Source organism: Phacochoerus africanus, chromosome 7 (genome assembly GCF_016906955.1).
Source record: "Phacochoerus africanus isolate WHEZ1 chromosome 7, ROS_Pafr_v1, whole genome shotgun sequence".
NCBI classification, from domain to species: domain Eukaryota; kingdom Metazoa; phylum Chordata; class Mammalia; order Artiodactyla; family Suidae; genus Phacochoerus; species Phacochoerus africanus.
The window spans coordinates 61,723,584-61,739,128 of NC_062550.1; the positions used below are offsets into that span (position 1 = coordinate 61,723,584).

The following is a 15,545-nucleotide window of genomic DNA, read 5'->3' on the forward strand; positions in this document are numbered from 1 at the left end:
CGAATCGGAGCTGTAGCTGCCAGCCTACGCCAGAGCCACAGCAACTCGGGATCCGAGCCGCGTCTGCAACCTACACCACAGCTCACAGCAACGCTGGATCGTTAACCCACTGAGCAAGGGCAGGGATCGAACCCGCAACCTCATGGTTCCTAGTCAGATTCATTAACCACTGCGCCACGACGGGAACTCCAGTTCAATGACATCTTACCCTACTCACCCTTTTTTTTTTTTTCCTTCCAGGGGTCTACTATGCAACTGCGTACTGGATGCCTACTGAGAAGAAAATGCTAGTCAAAAATGTTCTGGACAGGAATGGGGATGCCTACGGTTTTTACAATGACTCTGTGAAAACCACAGGCTGGGGCATCCTTGAGATCAGAGCAGGGTACGGTTCTCAATCCCTAAGCAATGATATCATCATGTTCGCAGCCGGCTATTTGGAGGGTTACCTCACTGCCTCGTAAGTACCCAGTCATGGTGGAGAACTGACTGGCAACCTCTGTCTCGCTCTTTGTTCCACATTAGCCTTTGTCTTCCTGGCATTGTACACTAGAACTGAAAAGTCACAGTGGTCCTTCTCATATGATAGAAACATTATCAGAATTACATTTGTACTTAGAGCCAGTCCCTGCCTGGAAGGAGCAAAGCCCCCGCTTGTGGCGCTAAACCTTTAAAAAAAACCTTTCCTTCTCATGAAACTGTTTTAAAAGACCACTAAGCCATTCCATCTTACTAGTTATTTATTGTGGGGGTAGAAAGCCAATAGAGGTGGAGTGGCTCTGAGAGAACCACAAAACAGAAAAGATGAATTAAAAATTAACTCAGGGAGCTCCCATCGTGGCTCAGCGGGTTACAAATCTGACTAGTATCCATGAGGATGCAGGTTCGATCCCTCATGTCATTCAGTGGGTTAAGGATCTGGCGTTGCTGTGGCTGTGGTGTAGGCCGGCACCTGCAGCTCCAATTTGATCCCTAGCCTGGGAATTTTCATATGCCACAGGTGCAGCCCTAAAAAGCAAAATAATAATTATTATTATAATTAATTCAAAATAAAATGTAAGATGCTTATTTTCCACCACTGAGAACAATAGTTTCAAATGGGCAAAGATTTTAAATTAAAATTTTAATGTCTAACATGAATGTGCTTTCCAGTTCTATTGTCATTTGATTCTTGTCTTCTTCCCTTGTCTTATGAAAATAACAAAAAATGCAGTTAATAGTAATTAGATCACGACGACTCATTTTTAGAAAACAGCTCTTTAAGGAAACTTGCAAGTCATTTAAGCAAGTTATTCTTCCTTTGCTATAAATGTCTTGAGGACTTGGCTTTCTTTTATTCTCTGTGACCTAGATTGTTGAGTGCAGTTCTGTGCTATTACTGCCTTAGTCATAGTAAGCGCAGTGCCAATCTGAATCTGCCTGAGTACTGGCGATTATATCAAATGTTGAATGACTAATTACTGGGCTCTGGTTGCTCTTTTTTTTTTTTAATTTAAACTAAAAATTCCTATTTTTATACCAAATTTTTGCTTCCCTACTGTACGTCTCCTTAATGTGGGGGGGGGGACTCTAAATTTGGAAATGTAGAAAACTGTATAAACTGAATATGGTTTTTAAAACATGTTTAAAACTGTATTATACATGTAAAAATCTGAACTTTTTCCTTTTCCCTCTGAACTTTTTCCTTTTTCTCTTTATTTCTGGATCCATTAAATTCTGACTGCATTCTTTAAATGGTGTTGTAAGTTTGGAGAAAGAATTCACACTGCAGTTGTGTGAATATAAATAAATTAGATGAGGTTATTCATAAGATACATGTGGGTTATTAAGAGAAGCTATGTATTAGAGAAGCGAGCGTCTCTAATCTATGAAAATGTTGAACACATAGCCTGTCTTCCTTGGGCTTTAGCATTGCTACTAGAAAGCTCAGGGAGTTTGACCAAGGACACTTCTGGCAAAGGTGACATTTCTGATATTCTCATGTCTCAGGCAAACCTACGTTTTTGTTCTTTTGTTTGTTTTTTGTCTTTAGGGCCACACCTGCAGCATATGGATGTTCCCAGGCCAGCGGTCAAACTGGATCTGCAGCTGCTGGCCTACATCACAGCCACAGCAACATGGGATCTGAGCTGTGTCTGTGACCTACACCACAGCTCACAGCTACACCGGATCCTTAACCAACTGAACGAGGCCAGGGATCGAACCCGAATCCTCAAGGATACTAGTCAGGCTCGTTACGGCTGAGCCACAATGGGAACTTCCAAGCAGGGCTTTCTTAAATTTGAAACACGACCTCCCAGTTTGTATCTGCCTAGTATTCACGAGTGTGGAAATTCCCCCCACCTGCTCAAGGATGGGCTTCCCATATACGTACGGAGTCTGAGGACCTCTGCTCTGTGGGGACTCTGATGAATCTCACTGAACAGAAGATATTGGGGAGCAGGAAGATGGCTGATCAAGAGTGGGAGGGGGTGGATGGAAGAGAGAGGTCAGTGTTTGTATGTCTGAAAGAGAAGAAAAAGACAAGGAGAAGAGGAGGAGAGGACTAAAAGGAAAGAGGAAAGGAAGGGTGTAAAAGAACAGAAAAGAGGAGGAATTCACTGGTGACGCAGTGGGTTATGGACCTGGCATTGTCACTGCAGCAGTTTGGGTCATTGCTGTGGTATGGGTTAAATCCCTGGCCCAGGAACGAGCCAAAAAAGAACGGAAAAGAGAAGGAAGAATTACAACCAAGACTCTTTAGAAGGGCATTTTCCTTCTAAAGTCTTTTTCAGAGACTGTCATTCTATCTGCATTGCTGAATAGTCAAATAAATAGGGGAGTTTCTGAAGCTGTGTGCATTTAAAGGGTCTGCTCTGCGCCTGTCTCAAAGCCCAGAATAGTGGAGTGGGACCCAGGATGCTTAAAGCAGACAGTGGCAATGGGTGGCGGAAGAGGGAAGAGAAGGAGGTGGTTATCAGTTTCCTTCCTCCTCTTCTGATGTGGTCCAGGAGATGAAGGCTTAGTACACATTCTGTTGCCCAAGTTTAATTGAGAGGAGGGAGAAAGGCCAAATGCATTAGAGAAGAGAGGCTCCCAATAGGAGACAAAGCAGGGAGACACTGGAAGGATTCATAGGATTGAGACTCTCAGACCCATGGCTCCACCAAGGAAAGACTGCAGCAGTAAGCACCACGCACACTGCCTCGGCTGAGCAGAGGGGCCGTGGGCTATCTGTGAGCAAAAGTGGCCAGCATTCTTGGAAGCGCAGCAGAAGAGCTTAAAATGTCAACCCTCTGGAAGCCACAAACCAGTGGTGGAGAAGGAATACACGTCCCAGCTAGAGTGTTGTGTGTGTTTCCAGCTACTCCTAAGCAATTATATGAGAAGCAATAGCATCTTCCTAGACAAACATCATTTTATCCATTTAAAACATGTACTGCTGGGGACTGTTACTCCGGGGGGTGCTTTGCAAACTACAGTTGCACGGTACCTAGACACAGCCTTGGAGTCAGGGCAGGGAAGGTCAGTGTGTGCCACAAGCCAACAGAAAGAGCTGCTTTGTTTTCCTCTCATTTTGCAAAGCTGTTCCAGCAGCTGCCAAGGGCAGTGGGACGTATAGGGCTGCCACTTTTCCCACATCACGACATTTAAAATGGAGCCGTGTTCCGTACAGTCTCTCGCACTTTGGCGAGAGGAGATGTGAGAGAGAACGGACATTGTGGTCTGAACGACTGACGCAGCCAGATCAGGACGTTGGTTTGCCAACTTCAGAAGGTATAATTTGCTCTTTCCAAGCTACAAAGTATTTGAGAGACCAAAGGCAAACACACAAAGACATATCCTCAAATCCTCCATCATTGCTTTTGAAGCATTAAGTACTTTGTTGCTTCTCTGAACTTTCACAAGACTGTGACAACGCTCTCCTGAGCCCAGCCCTTTGTACTTTATCCTGAAAAGTCACACGGCCACCCACCAGGTGCTTGCAGTTACTTCATCCTTTCGGCAGCAGATCCAGCAAGACCACAGCTTGGAGCGGGCACTCGATATCCTCTGGGGCTTTTCTTACGGGCTTCTTCTTCTTAGGCTCTTTCTTTTTTCTCCTTCCTCCCCCACTACCCTCGTCCCCGACCCCACCCCCGGAGGAGACCCTCACGTTGACGTCATCACGCAAACAAACGTGCAGTCCAAAAGGGCTCCTTATCCGGGCTGTGAGGCGAGGACAGCCTCCCACCACCCTGCTTTCTTCCAACTCTTAAGAGCTGTTATTCCTGAGAGCCAGATTGCTGCCTCTCCCATCTCCACCTTTTGAAATATTGCGCAACCTCCAAGACGCATCTCAGATGCCCTCTTGATGAACCATGTCCGGTTTCCATATCCATGGGATCGAAGCCCCATCTCTCCCCTCCACTATCTGTCAGTGCTTTGAGGACAGGGTCACCATCTTTTTCATCTTTTTTAGACCCCCAGATACCTGGCATAGTGCTTCTGCCCCCAGCAGTTGCTTAATTACAAGCTTATTAAGTTTAATGGAACTCTGTTGTTCCAATTCTATTAGAGATGAATCAGAAGTGTGAGGTACATGTAATGCAGTGTCTAGCAGCCTCGGCCAAACGGAATTCCTTCCTTCATTTTTTGACTCTCTCGGGTGGCTCTTTAAGAGTTGCAAATTAAGAGTCGCTGATGTCTCATTAATGATGTAAAAGCTGATAAATAGTTGCAGATTGATTTTTAATAAAATGAGTCATGAAACCCTTCTGGTGATAGGTGATGAGCATGTGGGGACCTGGTCTGCTCTAGTTTTTGATACAGTGGCTGATCTCTTGCATTGCTGAGGCAGCTGCTGAAATGACTTCCTCTGGAATTACCCAGTATAGGTGGGTCAACTCTATGCAACAAACACTTATCCTACCTTGTGCCAGGTTCTGGGGATAGTGAGAAAGGTGGGGGGGAAGGGTGAGTTCCCAAGGGCATTCTTCACTCTTTTTAAGTTAGTGTGTTGGCACAACAGTTGCTAAAACTGTGATAGGGAGTTTCTGGGAGTTCCCTGGTGGCCTAGTGTTTAAAATATCCAGTGTTGTCATCACTGCGGCTTGGGTCACTGCTGTGGCAAAGGTTTGATCCCCGGCCCAGGAACTTCTGTGTGCTGTGGATATGGCCAAGAAAAAAAAAAAAAGGAAGAAAGAAAAAAAGGTTCTGGCACGATTACAGCACAGGTAGAGAGAGTAGTCAAAGGTGGAAACTTTTTGGTATTTGTCTTATCACCTAGAGATATTTCAAGAATCTCCTCCAGGAGTTCCGGTTGTGGCTCAGTGGTTAACGAATCTGACTAGGAACCATGGGGTTGTGGGTTTGATCCCTGGCCTTGCTCAGTGGGTTAGGCATCCAGCGTTGCCATGAGCTGTGGTGTAGGTTGCAGACACGGCTCAGATCCTGCGTTGCTGTGGCTGTGGCGTAGGCCGGTGGCTACAGCTCTGATTAGACCCCTAGCCTGGGAACCTCCATATGCCACGGGAGCAGCCCTAGAAAAGGCAAAAAAAAAAAAAAAGAATCTCCTCCATACTCCCTACTTGCTCCTTCTGACATTAGAAAGAATATGGCTCCAGGTCAAGACTGTGGGCAAAGCAAAGCATGACACTGTCCTACCCTCAAAAATATAAAATGACCCATCAACTCTTAATTATTTGGAACTTAACATGAACCACAAAATGATGATGATGATGACTAACAGCTATAAATTATTTTAAAAGTGCCAGACATGGTTCAAAACATTTTATGTATGTTAAATTATTTAATGGACAATAATGCTATGAGACATGGATTGTGACTATCCCCATATTATTGATGAGAAAACTTGGGCACAGAGAAGTTAAATAGCTAGCTGACTCTGGGAAAAGCATCTTAGGAACTTGTTTGGAACCCAGCGATTTCAGAATTCATGAACCATTCTATCTACTGATCCTGAACCTGAGCTGCAACTTCCCCCTCCCCCGCCCACCCAGCTAACCTAGCTGGCTTCAGAACAGCCCCCACAATCTTGAATCGGTTCTTTCCAATCCTGTTACTGTTGGTCCTGAAGTCAGTGGTTTTTGTAAACTTGTAATCTTGTTTGAGGTCAAACGGAGATTGTCGGCAACCAAGGACCTCTGTTGAGTCCTGAGCTTTTAGCTTTGTGGGGCTCTAGCCACTGGACACCAGTTGCACCTTCCCTCCCTCTAATGTGATAATAAAAATATGTCTCCAGACATTGCCAAATGCCCCTGGAGGGAAAAATAACTTTCAATATAGAAGCACAGCCCTATATTGAAATGGACTGAAAAACTGAGGGGATCTGGAGCTCTGGATGGAGTGGGGCAGGGTGTGGTGCTGGAGACTTTAGGTAAAAAGTATGAATGTCTTTTCCTTTACCTGATTGAGCACTGTAGGTCAATAGTCCACAGAGTTTTTCCAAAAAATAGACATTTATTTTCATTTAAATCATTTTAAGAGCAAGCCCTTTCCTCCTCATAATAGGAAATCTTACCAGAGTAATTTCAATATGAACAAAATACTTTACCATTGAAATGGAGTCAATTCAGAATGTTCTGCTCCTCTTCCCAACATCTTTTCCCAGAAAAGGTGGGTTGGTTTTCCTGAGGCTTCTTGGAAGGAGGGGAGATGTTTAGTCAGTGGCTGTCCCATGTCCTTGTCTGGTGCGTCTACTGAAGTGAAACAATCTCACTGAGTCCTTAGCTTGGGGGTGTCCCCACCAGACCGCTGATGGGGTTTCCACAGTCTCCCTGGCCTCCAGCTGCAAAATCAGTGCCACCTGAAGTGGGATGGTCACCCCAACTGCAAGTCCTTTGCCACCAGCAGGTCCCCCAGCTCCCAATGTCCACATACTCCACCCTAGATCACACAGGAAACCCTTTGACATGAGCACAGACAGCCCAGGTGGCCGTCTCTTACTTCCCTCTGCCACCTGGGAGTGGGAAACCATAGGGCTTTTGCTTCCCTAAGCAACTACATCGAGTCACCAAACTCACCTGGACTTTCAGCCTTCCACTTACCTGAAGTATGAGGCCAGGGCAGAAGGTCCCTTCCCTGTCACCCACCTATCTGTCTAGCTTTATTGCTGTCCTCTCCCTCAGTTTTAGAGGTGATAGAAAGGGTAGATGTGGCAGCATAAAAGATATGTAAGCAAAAGTGTATATTTACAAAAATTTGAAGGAAAAGCACGAGTGAAGTTTATTGAATTCAAGGAACATAAAAAGAAAGATTTCGAAGCATTTTAATGTTGTTTACCCAACTGGCAGTAAAACTATTCTCACTTTATCAGTTTCAGTTCTGGAAACAATTAGATAAAGGAGAGCTAAAGTTCCACTGTACTGGGGGCTAAATTCCCTTTCTTGGAAGGCAAGTCATCTCCTGCTTACAGTGCTGACCTCCTAGGTCAATAAAAAAGCATCAAATAAAAACCAGAACTAAGACTTTAGGTAAAGTTTCAGACCAGAGGGTGTAAGGGGTACACCTTTTAACCCAGTGTGCTCCAAACTTAAAACAAATGGCTGATTAAATATATAGAAGCGGAGCAGCATGGTAATATAGCTGGGCCCCCAAATGAGATTAAGCATCTCTTGAACCAGAAATGGCCCATAAAAAAATGGGATGTGGGTCTGCTGGGCCCTTGGCCTGAAGCAGGCAGAGACAGCCACCCCTGCTGGTGGGTGAAGGCCTGGGGGCTCTGCGTGCGCTGGATTAAGGCTGGGAAGTGGAATAACCTTGCTGCTCTTGACTGTAAAATTGGAGGCCACAGAATAACTTCTGTTGATGTGCACTCTGGTGTAGAGATTTATAAGAAACCATGAGCTTGAGGGGAGGCAGGAGTGGGGCAACCAAAACCAAATCAGCCATGTGCTGGTTCGAGATATATGTGCAATATTCTATAGAAAAAAAGTCCCCAAAAAGCCACTCTGAGACCTGGTTCTCAGGGAGTCAGATGAGGGTACTTAGGGGAAAATGAGAGGAGAGAAAGAGGGAAGTTTCAGAGGTTTCAGAAGGGGGAATGGGGGCAGATATAAGAATATAAACAAACACATAACTTAAAGTACCTGTGTACCAAAGTCCAAAAAAGCACAAAGAAATTGAATGTTAAGAAAAGCGGTCAGCAAAATCGACAATAAAATCGTGAATACACTCAAGATTCATTTTACAGAATGGTTTAACTAGAATGATTTAAATATGCCTAAGGTACTCTACGTTATAAATGAAGGAAAACTTGAGGGATTTATTGAGCAAAAAAAAGGAAGAAATAAGAAGACAGGTAGCAATTTTAAAAGAGTCTATTCAAAATATCATAAAAGAAAATTATGGAATTAGTTTTTAAAAATATCAACAAGTGGGCAAATCCTTGATGAGACAGAGTCAGAGAAATAATTTCTGAATCAGACATTAGTATGGAGGGATTTACATTATACACTGCCGAAAGAGATAGAGGGGTAAAAATAATGAGAGAGCTGTTGTTAGATAGAGTGACTTGATTGCAAAACCCCAACATGTGTCTGAGTTTGAGTCCCAGAAAAAGAAACTGGAGGGAATTGCAGATAAGCAATGGCTGACAGGGTAATAGTCAAGAATTGATAAAAATTGAAAAAGCTGTGAGTCAGTTTGAAGACACAGCCTTTTAAAATGACAACATAGTCAGCGAGACTACAGAAAATTGAGAATAGAGGGAATAATTTTTAAATAATATTTAAAGAAAAACATTGATTACAAAAGAATCTCAGCTAGACTGACAACATAACCTCTCATTAGCAACAACAGAGTCAGAAGATACGAAGATAATATTTTTAAAGTACCAAGGAAAAATAACTAGAATTTTATGACCATTTAGCTTATTCAACAGCAAGGTCAAAATAAGGATATTTTCAGATATTTAAATTAAATTTTTTTTACCAAGCACAGGTTTCTGTTAAATTATTATAGACCTGCATTAACAAGAATAGCAGAGGGGAATATTTGAGATATAAGGAACAATAGTTAACACAAGAAACAAAATAGTTGGAGTTCCCATTGTGGCTCAGCAGGTTAGGAATCCAACTAGTATCCATGAGGATGTGGGTTTGATCCCTGGCCTCCTTCAGTGGATCAGTGGGATCCAGCATTGCTACAGCTGTGGTGTGGGTCGCAGATGTGGCTTGGATCGCATGTTGCTGAGGCTGTGGTGTAGGCCAGCAGCTGCAGCTCCAATTCAACCCCTAGCCTGGGAACTTCTCTAGGGTACAGCTCTGAAAAAATAATTTAAAAAAAAGTTAATAAAATTTGATCGCAAAAGTTAGACAATAAAAAATATTTAAATAGAAATAATTTTTAATTGTTAAAGTAAAACTAAATCTTTGAAAAATAACATAATGAGGGATGTCAATGAGTAATTAAAGCTTGCTTAACTGCATTTGGAGGAGGAGAGAAATATAAAGTTCATTTAGATTTCATAATAACTGCATGATTATGAATGTTTTAAAAATTTTAATGATGATCACTAATGAAGTAGAAATAATCTAACCCTTGAACAATGCTGAGGTAAGAGGCGCTGAACCCCGCCTCACCCCCAACCCTGCATAGTCAATAACCCTCATGTAGATGCATAGTCAGGCTTCCACATCCAAAAAGTACCTATTTATTGAAAAAAATCCATGTTTAAGTGGACCCTTGTAGTACAAACACGTGTTGCCGAAGAGTCAGTTGTACATTTTATTGCTTCTAAGTTAGCAGAAGTGAAAAGAAGGAAAATGAAAATGTTATCTAAACAAGGAGAAAAAGGAGACACAAAGAAAGGGATGGTACATGGAAAACAGAAAAGATTGTAGAAATAAGTCCAAGTATATTAAAATCACAATAGATGTAAACGGATTATTTTCAAAATGTTTAATTGAGAAGATGTTGTTCAAGGGTACAAACTTGCAACTAGTAGATAAATAAGTCCTGGATATATAATGCACAACATAGTGCTTACAGTCAAAATTACTGTGTTATAAACCTCAAAGGTGCTAAGAGATCGATCTTAATTGTTCTTATCATAAAAAAGTTATAATTATGTGATGTGACAGAGGTGTTTGCTAATGCTATGGTGGTAATTATATCGTAATATATAAATATATCAAATCATTACACAGTGTTATATGTCAATTTTAGCTCACCAGAAATGTTTACTGTGTAGCATTTGAGGGATGTTTAATTTTTCAAATAAGTTTTAAAATAAAGAATCTCAAATAGCCAGTAATCCTGAGGGGAATGGGAAATCATGCCAGATACATCACACTGTTGGAAATTTGAAAGACTGACTGTGTCAAATGGTGGTGAGGCTATGGAGCAAGGAAAAAAATCTAAAATGTAGCAGGGGGCACTGTGTACATTGGAATAATCACTGTGGAGAACAATTGGGCAATATCTAGCAACTCTAGATTTATAGAATATTTTACCTGAGCAATTCTACTTTTATATATTATATCCTAGAAGAACATGCAAATATATAAAAAGGGACATTTACAGAAATGTTTGAAGTTGCATTGTAACAGTGAAAAATTGAAAACCAGTTAAATGTCCATCATGGAGCTGCATAAATGAATTTTTATATAGTCATAGCATGGAATACCATCAACACATGAAAAGAATAAACTTAAGCTGCAGGTGATAACATAGACAATTCTTTTAATTTCAGTTATTGTATTTTGCATCTCTTCTTAAGATTTATATCTTGTGTCTCTTTGCTCAGTGTTTCCTGTAAGTTATCTATCTTTGCCTCCAGTTTATTTCCAATGTTTTGCATCATCTTCAGCATCAACAGTCTAAAAGTCTTTTTCCTGGAAGCTGAGAATCTCCTCATCACTTAGCTGATTTTCTGAGGTTTTTCCTTTCTCCCTCATCTGAGTAATAGTTCTCTGTCTTTTCTTTTTCTTTCTATTTTTTTTTTTTTTTTGTCTTTTCGCCTTTTCTAGGGATGCTTCCCACGGCATATGGAGGTTCCCAGGCTAGGGTTGAATCAGAGCTGTAGCCGCCGGCCTACACCACAGCCACAGCAGCACAGGATCCAAGCTGCGTCTGCAAACTACACCACAGCCGACCAGCAACACCAGATCCTTAACCCCCTGAGCAAGGCCAGGGATTGAACCCGCAACCTCATGGTTCCTAGTCGGATTCGTTAACCACTGCGCCACAATGGGAACTCCTGTCTTTTCATTTTTATTGGTTTTTGGCGTGGTGACCTTTTTACAGATAATAGAGTTGTAGCCTCTCTTACTTCTGGTGTCTGCCCCCCTTGTGGCTGAAGTCAGTATGGGGCTTGCTGTAGGCTTCCTGATGGGAGGGGCTGATGCCTGCACACTGGTAGGTGAGGCTGATTCTAATCTCTCTGGTGGGTGGGGCTTTGTCTCTGGATGGGATTAGAGGCGGCTGTGTGCCTGGGGGGTCTTTAGGCAGCCTGTTTACTGATGGGTGGGGCTGTGATCCCACTAGGATTGTTGTTTGCCCTGAGGCTTCTCAGCTGACTGACGGGTGGGGTCAGATTTTCCCAAAATGGCCACCTTCAGAGAAAGGCAGGGCTGCTGAATATTCCTGAGACCTTTGCTTTTCAATGTCCTTTCCTCACAGCAAGCCACATTCACCCCTGTTTTCCCAGGAGGTCCTCCAAGAACTGCAGTCAGGTTTGACCCAGATTCCTATGGAGACTTTGCTTTGCCCTGGGACCCAGTGCACGTGAAAGTCTGTGTGCGCCTTTTAAGAATGAGGTCTCCGTTTCCCCCAGTCCAGTGGAGCTCCTGTGCACAAGCCCCACTGGCCTTCAAGGCCAGATGCTCCGGGGCTCTTTCTCCCAGTGCCAGATCCCCACACGTGGGAGTTTGATATGGGGCTCAGAACTCTCACTCCTGAAGGTGAGTCTCTGTGAAGCAGTTAGTTTCCAGTCTGTGGGGCTTCCCACTCGGGAGGTATGGGGTTGTTTATATTGCGAAATCGCCCCTCCTCCCTCTTGATGTGACCTCCTCTTTGTCTTCTGGAGTAGGATATCTTTTTTAAGGTTTCTGGTCCATTTGGTTGAAGATTGTTCAGCGTTTAGTTGTGAATTTTGTTGTTTTTAGGAGAGAAGTTGGGCTCCAGTTCTTCTATTCTGCCATCTTAATCCCATCTCCCAGATAATTCTTTTAAAATGTCACTTTGAGGAGTTCTTGTGTGGTGCGCAGTGGCTAACGAATCCGAATCCGACTAGGAACCATGAGGTTGCGGGTTTGATCCCTGGCCTTGCTCAGTGGGTTAAGGATCCACCATTGCCCTGAGCTGTGATGTAGGTCGCAGACGCGGCTCGGATCCTGTGCTGCTGTGGCTGTGGTGTAGGCCGGCGGCTACAGCTCTGATTCAACCCCTAGCCTGGGAACCTCCATATGCTGTGGGTGTGGCCCTAGAAAAGGCAAAAAGACAAAAAAAAAGTCACTTGGAGGAGTTCCCATCATGGCTCTGCAGTTAGCGAACCCGACTAGCAACTATGAGGAAGCGGATTTGATTCCTGGCCTCGCTAGGTGGGTTAAGGATCCAGCATTGCCATGAGCTGTGATGTAGGTGGAAGACACAACTCAGATCCAGCATTGCTGTGGCTCTGGCATAGGCCAGCAGCTACAGTTCCCATTGGACCCCTAGCCTGGGAACTTCCATATGCTGCAGATGGAGCCCTAAAAAAGAGAACAAAAAAAGTAAAATGTCACATTGAGAGAAAAGAACAAGTTAGAGTGACAGATAGTATGATCTTATATTTTGTTCCAAAAACATAAGTAATATTATACATTATTAATGGTCAAATATGTATATATGGTGATATAAAAATGTGTGTGAGAGTAATCAATCACTGACTTAAGACTGCAGTTACCTCTGGGGAGAAGAGTGGGGAATTATGTCAGCAGTTCAACTCTAGCTTATGTTTTATATCTTTTTTAAAAAAACAATGTGAAGCAAATATGGCAAAATATAATGATTTAATACAGTTGAGTAGTGGATATACTTGGGTGTTTGTTATATTGTATGTTTTTATATGCATTGGAAATATTTTCCAACTTTAAATTATGCATTTAATTTATTAAAAAAAATAGAGAATGTTTGCAATAGGGGACCTCCCAATTAGCTAAAATATTGGGCAATTTACCATGATGGAAAAATCCAAGAAAAATAGAAATGTAATAATTTTCATCTATCGTTTCAGACACATATATGACCACTTCACAAACCTCTACCCACAGCTGATTAAGAAATCTTCTGTGGTGGATAAAGTGCAGGACTTTTTGAGGTATGTATAATCGCTTTCCTCTTCTCGTTGGTATTAAGGCTTCAGGATTTGGATCAGTTATTTCAGATAGTGATTTCTCCTTCACCAATTTCTTTTCCATCTCTTAGGCAGGACTCTGGAGTGGTTTTTGTATTAGGTATAGCACCTTTTAGTGATGGATGAAAACTCGTTGGAGACAAATGCCTTTTTTTTTTTTTCCCCCCAGGGCTGCACCTGTGGCATATGGAGGTCCCCAGGCTAGGGGCTGGATCAGAGCTACAGCTGCCGGCCTACACCACAGCCACAGCAACATAGGAACATAGGTTCTGAGCCATGTCTGCTACCTACACCACGGCTCACGGCAATGCCAGATCCTTAACCCACTTAGGGAGTCCAGGGATTGAACCTATGTCCTCATGGATACTTGTGGGGCTCATTACCACTGGGCCACGATAGGAACTCCAATGCCTTCTAATTTGGCCTCTTTCAGGGGTTAGGTTATCAGCTGCTTACCTAGCTAGAGGAAAGCCCCATCAGTGCAAGGCAGGCAGAGTCAAACCCCTGAATCACTTCCCCTTGGAGTGAGGGTAGGGGAGTGGGGAGGTGCCTCTCCTTGCAGAAATCCCTCCTCTTCCCCCTGTAAAGTGCTTCCTTTTCATGGGCCAGGTAACTCATCCTAGCTGAGGTGTTAACTCATATATAAAGTTATTTTTTTAAATTATGTGTGTGGCTTTTTAAAGTGTTATTGAAGTATAGTTGATTTATAACATTGTGATAATTTCTCCTGTACGACAAAGTGATTCAGTTATACCTGTACACACATTCATTCTTTTTCACATTCTTTTCCCACATAAATGATCACAAAACATTGGGTAGAGTTCCCTGTGCTTTAGAGCAGGTACCTGTTGGCCATTCATTCTATATACCACAGTGTGGATATGCCAGTCCCAAACCCCTAATCTGTCCCTCCCCTGACGTGTCCTGTTTGGTAACCATAAATTTGTTTTCAAAATCTATGAGTCTATTTGTTCTGCAAATAAGCTCATTTGTATCCTTTTTTTCAGATTCCACATATAAGTGATATCATATGATGTTTGTCTTTCACTGTCTAACTTCATTTAGTATGATAATCTCTAGGTCTATCCATGTTGAGGCATTAGTTGATTCTTTTTTATGGCTGAGTAGTTTTCCATTTTATATATGTATCACATCCTTATCCATTCCTCTGTTGATGGACATTTAGGTTGTTTCCATGTGTTAGCTATTGTGAATAGTGCCATAGTGAACATTGGGATGCATGTATCTTTTTGAATTATGGTTTTCTCTGGATAGATGTCCATGAATGGGATTACTGGATCATATGGTAGTTCTGTTTTTAGTTTTTGAGGAAACTTCCATACTGTTTTCCATAGTGACTGCACCAATTTATGTTTCCACCAATAATGTAAGATGGTTCCTTTTTCTCCACACCCTCTCCAGCATTTATTGTTTGTAGATTTTTTAATGATGACAATTATGGCTAGTGTAAGGTGGTACCTCATAGTAGTTTTGATTTTCATTTCTATAATAATGAGCAATGTCGAGCATCTTTTCTTTTTTTCTTTCTTTTTTTTTTTTGGCCATTTGTATTTCTTCTTTGGAAAAATATCTATTTAGATCTGCCCATTTTTCTATTGTGGTTTTTTTTTTTTTAATATATTGAGCCATGTGAGTTGTTTGCATGTTTTGGAGATTAATTCCTTGTCAGTTGTTTCATTTGCAAATATTTTCTCTCATTCTGTGGATTGTCTTTTTGTTCTAAAGTTATTCTTCTTTTTTTTTTTTTTTTGTCTTTTTGCCATTTCTTGGGCTGCTCCTGTGGCGTATGGAGGTTCCCAGGCTAAGGGTCGAATCAGAGCCACAGCTGCTGGTCTATGCCAGAGCTACAGCAATGTGGCATCCAAGCTGTGCCTACAACGTACACCACAGCTCACGGCAACGCCGGATCCTTAACCCACTGAGCAAGTCCAGGGATCAAACCCGCAACCTCGTGGTTCCTAGTCGGATACATTAATCACTGAGCCACAATGGGAACTCCCTAAAGTTATTCTTAACATCCTCTGAGAATATTTTCATTTTATTAAAGTATTCTGAAGACTAATAATTCTCAATATTCAAAAGGTTTGTTTCATATTTGTGGGATGACAAAGATTAATTTGGGGATAGAAGGGCACTTGGTTTGACCCTTTAAATTTTACTCTGAACAACCACCCTTCATCAGATGGTCCACAGAGGATCCAGGCTA

General features: G+C 42.3%; 1 protein-coding gene across 1 annotated transcript in view; it reads left to right on the forward strand.

Annotated features, from left to right (window-relative positions):
- PLBD1 (phospholipase B domain containing 1) overlaps positions 1-15,545 on the forward strand; it is a 70,335-nt gene that overhangs the window by 11,916 nt on the left and 42,874 nt on the right. The window contains exons 2-3 of the mRNA XM_047787501.1: positions 241-460; positions 13,199-13,282. Of these exons, the coding sequence (XP_047643457.1) occupies positions 241-460; positions 13,199-13,282 (304 nt within the window). The remainder of the gene's footprint in view (positions 1-240; positions 461-13,198; positions 13,283-15,545) is intronic.